At 38.1% G+C, this 8,641-nt stretch overlaps 1 protein-coding gene across 2 annotated transcripts in view; it reads left to right on the forward strand.

The window, feature by feature from the left end:
* Positions 1–209: 209 nt before the first annotated feature.
* LOC123517158 (60S ribosomal protein L36-like) overlaps positions 210–8,641 on the forward strand; it is a 25,694-nt gene continuing 17,262 nt past the window's right edge. The window contains exons 1-2 of one of the 2 annotated variants that reach the window (XM_045277138.1): positions 210–266; positions 6,510–6,607. In XM_045277138.1, the coding sequence (XP_045133073.1) occupies positions 6,515–6,607 (93 nt within the window). In that variant the 5' untranslated portion in view covers positions 210–266; positions 6,510–6,514. Of the gene's footprint in view, positions 267–370; positions 501–6,509; positions 6,608–8,641 lie in introns of those variants that run through there. The other variant, XM_045277137.1, reaches the window with a different exon arrangement.

Consider the following 8,641-nt stretch of genomic DNA (forward strand, 5'->3'; position numbering starts at 1 on the left):
CTGATTGGCTGTGTGAAAAAGCAGCAGCCAATCAAATATAAGCAGGTATGAGAATCTCTTCTAGCAAAACGACATTATATGATTTACAATATTCGACTGTAGTGTATTTTTCACATTAAATAAGAACAATATACTTATTTCAAAAATTAATTTCTTTCATAGGTGCAATAATTTATTATACTTGATGCGAGAATTAAAAAGGAATGAATAATATACTTTGAATGTTTGCCTACCGACCTTCCCTTTTCATCCCTCGAGCGGACCTGGTAAGTGCATGTGGAGTGTTCACGTCTTTTTACCAGTATTTCATTAAGATATGGCTTCTCTTAGAGTAATAGGAATTAAACCAGTTTTGAAAGCAATGGTATAGCAAACCCTGGTGGAGATGTGGCCTGGCAGGAGTGCCTGGTGTATATGTTATGGCCTGTGTTTACATGCGGCGCGTGGCGTGTGTGGTGACTCTTCCTCCTCCTGTGACCTCGCGCTTTATATATTCCCAAGTACCTGCTATGTTCTTGGCTCTATTTGCTACCATTCTATTTTCGTCTTATCATCAGGAATTTTTTGATGTTCCAGTGCCATAAAGCTTTATTATTTTCAGTTGGCGTGTGCCTCGTGCATCACCTTACGTACATCACACCAGGTTCTTGCTTAGTTGGACTCTCAAGAGGGAACGCCAGTCATTAAAAGAATAACCAAGGAGTGCGTAGTAATGAAAATAAAGAAGGAAAATGTGTTGTAGGCCCAGAACGGCAATGTTTTAATATACACGTTCCTCCTGATCTCGGTTTCCCGATTCCCCCTTCGCAGCTCTTTCACGCAGCTGGTTTGACGTCACATATATGAAGCCACGCTATTGGTTAACAACACACATGTACACACGCTACTCCTCTTCCCTTTTTCGTCATCATTCTCACCCCTTATTCATTATCTTTCTCATTCCTATTTCCTCACATTCATTTATTCGTTATCCTCTCCCTCTATTCGTTATTAATTTTTATATCGAGTTTTATTGCCATTTCCTCCTATTGCCTTATTATGATATTCTCATTTCCATTTCCTCCTGTTCCATTATACGTTATCTTGTTCCCCTATTTGTTATCCATTTTTCCTTTTATCTGCTGGTTTATTATAATTTCTTCATTCCCTTATTCATTATCATATTTTCGTACCCATTTCCTCCTATTCCTCTTACCCATTTTTCTTTGTTTTATTTCCATTCTCCATTTATTATTCCTTTTTCTTTATTTCCTATTTTATTTCCATTTCCACCATTTAGCATCCATTTTTTTATTCCCTGTTTTAATCTCATTTCCTTCATTTATTGTCCCCCTTTTCTGTCTTTCCCTTGTTGAGCAGTAGCGTTGCTTCATGTGACGTCAAATCAGCTGTGTGAAAGGGGAGCCAGGAAACGAGAGGAGCTGGAATGACGTCTATATTTGGACAGTGCCCCCAGAACAAATGTTAATGTTATATTGGACAAAGTAACAGTAGATATAAGGTCGGTGGTCATCCAAGAAGTTGGTGAATCCTTTCTTAAATCTGTCGAGAGAATTAGCTTCAACCACATCAATGGAAAGCGAGTTCCAGACTTTCACCACTGACTGGGAAGAATGTATGTCTGGTATAGCGACTGTAGGAATAATGATTTTATAACGATGTCCTCTTGTGCCAATAATAGTTGCCAAAGTAAACAAATGAGTTGGAGAAATAGTGGAGAGGTGCAAGAAAAATAATATATGTTATCAGAGGCATGTTCTTACCTCCTCATAGTGTCGGCTTGTGTGCAGTGTAAGTGATAGGATTAATGACATGGAAACCTAACAGATCCTTCATCTTTTCAGTATGTTGAGAGTTTTGTTATGTTGATCCCAGCTGTCCCTGCGGCATTGTGGCATTTGTTAGTAAGATGCTGCATAAACATTTCCTGGTTAGTCATGAATAAGCCTCCCATACAGTCATATGAATTGTAACTGCACCACAAGTATCTTATCAACAATGGGGTATTTTCAGAACTAGTGGTTGTCATCAGGTGGCAGCACAGTATGTGTCCTCTTTGCTCACAAAAGGATAATATAGAATATACCTATAGTGTCATTCTATAAACATATACATGCAATAAGTCAATATAATATATTTTACTATATAAATCCTTCTAAGTCGTAACAAGCAAAATCGAACCCTGTTCATGAACAAATATATATAAGTTGATTTTCTAGTGAATTGAAGCTGCTTTGGCCATCTCCACATTTCCAAAAGAGTACACCTGTGACCAGGCACCACTCATGGTCCATCATAGGCTCAGTTTCATTCATAAAATCATTTTCACTCATATTCAGTCACTTTTTTTTATTTATCATCACTCGCATCATCGCTAGGAAGGTACTCAAGGTCGGAGCCAGAAGGCTCGGTGTCACCCATGGTGGTAAAAAATAATAATAATAACTTGCACACACTACAAGCCAATATGGCTACTATGAAGTCCACACAGGCAGTGTAAATCTGCACACACTACAAGCCAATATGGCTACTATGAAGTCCACACAGGCAGTGTAAATCTGCTCGGAATGAATGCATAAATCAAGCTAAGGAAGACTCCTGTTCTATTGGGACACTGGCTGTAACATAGACCAAAAGCAACCTACTAATTGGCTACTAGAATAGTGGGAAGGGCTTCCCCAGTGCATCTGTGCACCCACAGAAGGCCTCTGACAGCATCCCAAGCCATAATACTAGCATTTGATTTTTTCTATTGAGATCCCATTGCCAATCTCATATATGCACACAAACTTGTATGTGTGCATGAAGGGACATTTCAAGACATGTTTCCTTCCCCCTTCCCCCCTCTCTGCCTTTTTTTTTTTTTTTTTTTTTTTTTTTTTTTTTTTCCTTGGCTAGATTTCCCTTCTTATGTAAAAAAAAAAGATATATAAAGAAAGAAAACAGGCTCTGCACTAGAACCAAGACAGCGCCCACCATAGATATCTTCTGGAATTAATTCAAATATTTTAAATTTATCTGCTGCTCTCTTCATAGAAGGAAAGGAATTACTATGATTGGCTGAATTCATTCTTTATTTTTCAATTTGCATTCTCAATCAAAACCAATCATTGGGACTAACTTTGTCCTTGCACAACAAATGTGAAATGCACACATAGACGAACACACTTTCACTGGCATAGTTTAGTGTCCTTATGTCCATTGTACATGTGTGTTCATCACTACCCAGCATTGGCACGGCAATGAGCTAGTTTGTTAGAAAAAAAAAATTGAAAAAATCTATATTATGAAAAGTTTGTGGTAGGTACGCATGGTGTTCAAATTATTGAGAATGAGAAGGCTTGTATGATGTGAATGTCAGAATGGAAAGAAAGCCATGCTGATACTGATGTAAGAGTCAAAGAATGTTACCTAACTGAATGTTTTAGGGTCCATTTGGTCTTGCTTGGATCAGCTTTCATTTAATTTTAGAATTTGAAAGTACCCAAAGTTATTTGTTTGTATGAGACAGTTTAGTGACATTAAAGAGACTTCATTTGGAATATGTAGGATATTGTAAATTAATTAAGTTGAGGCACTGCAACATCATTGGTCATCACTAGCTTGGTCCATTGTTTAAAAAAACTTATGCCTTGAAACATTTGTCTTTTCAATTCAAAGCATACCTAAATCTGTCTGTACAAAATAGCTTTTAATAAATGTAATGTTATTCCGCAGAAATATAAACACCAGAAAATAAGGAAAGATTAAATTTTTCCTGCTGAAGATTAACAGTGCCTAATTATATATCATAATTATAAACAAGTATGCCCTCATCTGTAAATGTTGACAAAAACTTGCCTCTAGTAAATCTATTCTAATTCTGTGTATCCATATATGTATACAGGCAATCCTCGCATAACGAATGGGTTACGTTCCTAAAAGACATCCGTTGCGTGAATTTTCATTAAGCGAACCAATTATAACAAGTTTGACCCCTGATTTGAAATTCCATTGAGAGTAAACAAAGCGAGAGTGCATCGTAGTACAGTAAAAGTTTAATGAAAGTAAAAATTATGAAGTTAAACATTTAAGCAGTTTAATTTAAGTCATTACAATGTATACTAATGTATGTAAGAAACTTTATAATGTTATTGATCTTAAATTTACGAAGGGAAGGAGACTGGAGTGGAAAGACGCTAGCCGGCAACCTGTGGAATGTAAACAAAAGGCACATCATTGTACTGCATACAAAACTTAAGTACCACATTTCCACAAGGCTTTCCATTTTATCCATTGCAGAGTCACGAGTTCAGGTGGTTCTTTTAGCTTGCAAGGAATATACGGTTTCACCAGCCTTCTTGATAGAGTCTACTGATTTGAAAATAGTAGATACAGTAGATGGAGCCAAGCCATGGTGGCGAGCAATGCTATTGGGTTTCTCACCTCTCTCGTGCCTGTGAATAATAAAATCCAGCTTCACTTCGAGAGTAAGAGACTTCCTGGTCTTCTTAGCAACGCTATAGTCCTGCTCGTCTAAGAATGTGGATTGGGTGCGGCCCCCATGGGAAATAGCGGGAGGACAGCGCTGCCATACCTTTAATCCCTCGTTGGCAACCCCCCCTCTCTCCCTCTTCTAAGTTTACTGCTCTCTCATACGTTGTAATACTAAGGTTAAATGCGTATGTATATTTGCTGACCATATTTGCTAAAGTTTTACTAATATTAGAACTCTTCTGCATCACTGGCTATGAGACATGTTTCACCACTGTACAGCTTCACTTCGAGAGTAAGAGACTTCCTGGTCTTCTTAGCAACGCTATAGTCCTGCTCGTCTAAGAATGTGGATTGGGTGCGGCCCCCATGGGAAATAGCGGGAGGACAGCGCTGCCATACCTTTAATCCCTCATTGGCAACCCCTCTCTCCCTCTTCCTCCCTCTCTCCTCCCCCTCTCTTTCTTCCTGGTCAAGGACACCGCAGCTGACCTCCCATCACCTGTATGGATGGCGGGCGTGATTGGTGTTGCTGCCGTGAAGATTTGAATGTAGTTTTTTTCTTACTTATGTCAGCTTATTTTAAAGTACTTTCCTTCACGATATAATCTAATTATAACTATGGAACTATTTACCCATCCCAAACTGCAAGGAAACCTCTTTATAAGTATATTATTATTATTTTTTTTTTAGCAACACTGTAAAATATGTATGCCACGTTTCTTGCCAGGCTTATGAATATATTATCAATAATAAGTTTACTGCTCTCTCATACGTTGTAATACTAAGGTTAAATGCGTATGTATATTTGCTGACCATATTTGCTAAAGTTTTACTAATATTAGAACTCTTCTGCATCACTGGCTATGAGACATGTTTCACCACTGTACAGCGGGAATTCCCCAACACAGCCGCACCTAATCCACATTGTTGGAGGAGCAGGACTAAATGACATTGCAGGGCATTTTGGTGGCATGTAGAGCGAGGGAAGACGAGCTGCTGCTGACGCTGTTATTGTTTTGAACTAGGGGAAGTGAGTGGTGCGCGTTTTGTCCACGAGAGGCGCTGGTGTATTCAAAAGCCCATTGGCTTGCGTGATACGACGGGGCTTTCAAACTTGGAAAAAATTACCTGGATAAAATTTTGTTAAAGCGAGTTTGGTGTTCATTATACGAACAGATGGTAGTAAAAGGAAACATTCGTTAAGCGGGGGTTGTGTGTGTATATATGCACACACATACAGTGGAGATTATTATTATTATTATTATTATTATTATTATTATTATTATTATTATTGTACATACCATAGGTGAAAGCTGGTCATGGATAATGTAGAAGAGGAGGGGAGAAGGAGAGATGTCATCGGAGGACAAGTCATCATTCTTGAAAACATCTTTGTAATTTTTTTTAAGACTGGCAGGACTAGGGATGCGCACCGGTATATGGTATACTATTTTACCAGTATTGCCAGTAAAACCAGTATCAGAATGGGACAGTGGCGGGTGCGGCTAGGGAGAGGACAGCTTTGTTTACAACCATGTGTGCAGCCATTCAATTACCAGATATTTTCACCACTAATAAGCCTTTGGTGTTTATGTAAGATTATAAATGAAAAACTACAAACAGAACACTCAAGAATGTTATTCTGATAGCTGGGGCAGCACAGCTGGCAGAAAGGGGGGAGGTAGAAATCAGGGAGCCTTGGTTTACAACCACGTGTGTGGACGTTCGACTATCAAGTATTTGTTTGAGTATTTAATTGAACATTTTCGTTCAAGTATTGATAAGTTCCACTATTAAGATGGTCGAGTATTGAGTCTCCACTGTATTTGTATCCGTATCCCAACTTTCCAGTCTGTTTTAGAACCAAAACTGTGGTTACTTTGTATGTTAGCATTTAGGATTGATTTCTTCTAACCCCTTATAGCTCATAGTGTGAACCTCACTGTATGTCTGCTATTTTAGACAGGCAGAGATATACTTACTAAGCTTATATCATGTTCATAATGTATTGATGGATGGATTTTCTGTTGCAGGCAAGATGGCTCCTAGATATGAAATGGCCGTGGGCCTTAACAAAGGCCACAAAGTCACCAAGAACACACGCAAGCCCAAGCCCAGCTCACGCAAGGGGGTGAGTCAGCATTAGTAGATATATGTGGATATATGACTTTATCAGAACCTGCCAAAAGTCCATTTTTCATCAAGATATTCAAACTGCCATCATACTTTACTTTGGCATACATTCATTCATGTATAGATTCTTCCAGTGTGTAATTAAGTAATTACAACCTGCAGCTAAATTTTTCTTTTCTTTCTATCTCTCCTTCTATCTTTCCTCCTTTGTTCTGAGCATCACCTCTGCATTTATTCTTTCATTCACAGCAACCTGTGATCCAAGATACTTAAAACAACCTACTTTCAATAAACAAAACTGCATTCATCTTCCTACCTTCTATCTTTCTTTTATATTTCATTACTTCTAAGTCTTCTCAGTCCATCTTATGTTACACATTTAACAAACATTTAGTGTTCATCTCAATTTTACCTATAAAACTAGCAAACATCAGCCATAAGCCTAATTTTTAAGAATTTACTAATACTAGTGTAGCTGTTTTCAAATTTTCAATATTTAATACTTTTGCAGCTATGTACTTTAGGTTAAGTCAACCAGACCCAAAGAAATCATATTGGAAATGTTGTGAGGAGAACTACACCTCCCCAACATAAACCCAATGATATTTGACAGTCTTATGCAATGATTATCATATTTGAAATCTCAAAGTGTTCCTGTTCAAAAGAAAATTTGTATGCATCCTCTAAATTACTAGATTTTGTCATTCGAAATGCTGCATTCAGGTGCATTAGGGAGACAGTTCTTGCTGTCCAAGAGTTATTGTTCATGTACTACCAGTGTCCATTGTCACCTGACAAGTCCCATTATTATTTCACTAAAATTTCAAGTATCAACATGATTTTTCTTACCTTATCACATAGAGCTTCTCATTCTAAGTAATTTCGACCTCATATATGTGTGTATATATATATATGATATATATATATATATATATATATATATATATATATATATATATATATATATATATATATATATATACAGGCAACCCCTGCTTAACGAAGGGGTTACGTTCCTGAAAAACCTTTTGTTTAGCGAAACTTCGTTAAGCGAACCAATTATAACAATTTTGACTCCTGACTTGAACTTCCATTGAGAGTAAACAAAGCGAGAGTGCATCATAGTACAGTGAAAAGTTTAATGAAAGTAAAAATTATGAAGTTGAACATTTAAGCAGTTTAATTATGATGTACACTCTGTATCTATGTAAATGACTTTATGGCTGATGATCTTAAATTTATGAAGGGAGGGAGAATCTTCTTCTTGGAGGTAGGTTGGGGCCGTGCAGGCTGTATGTCACAGCCTCTAGTGCCCCAAAGGTGCAGTATGCGGTGGCCTGCAGGCGACACTGAGACACACCAAGGGAGGGAGAGTGGAAAGACACCAGCCAGCAACTGTGGGATGTCAACAAATGGCGCATCATTGTACCACATACAAAACTTACGTACCATTTAAGCATCTTATTTTACAACAAATTATAAGTAGTAGTGCAAATATTACTTACACATTCAGTCAGAATCTGATGAGTAGAGCTAATGCTTATGATGTCTGGTGAGTCAGCAGCTGGTGAGTCTTGGTCACAGGGGAATGAAGTGGACGCCACAGGAGAGGAGGGAATGTATGACCTTGAAGAGATGGACTGAGCAATATCTCTTGAGAGTGATGGTGTTGGTGACACTGATGATTTAGTGGAAGGAGTGGATGGCCTGAAGTAAGACTCGATTGATGGTTGTGTAGCCTTTCGTCTCTTTGCAGCCAATATTTCTCTGTAACAACAGAGTGCATTTTCTATCTCATGGGCTTCAGTAGAGCTCCTAGCATAATTTGGATCCACTTCTTTCAATGAATCAATGGCACTCTATTTTGCGAAAAAATTCTTGCAAAAAATTAATTGTTAGCACTCGTTCTTTCTCAGGTTCGGTTGTTTCCTGGTGAGCTCGCTCATTTAACATTTCCTCAAGTTCTTCGTTAGTCAGGGGTTGCCTGTGGCTGTCCATCAACTCCTGAACATCTTCATCCACCTCCTCAAAA

This window comes from Portunus trituberculatus, chromosome 41 (assembly GCF_017591435.1).
Source record: "Portunus trituberculatus isolate SZX2019 chromosome 41, ASM1759143v1, whole genome shotgun sequence".
NCBI classification, from domain to species: domain Eukaryota; kingdom Metazoa; phylum Arthropoda; class Malacostraca; order Decapoda; family Portunidae; genus Portunus; species Portunus trituberculatus.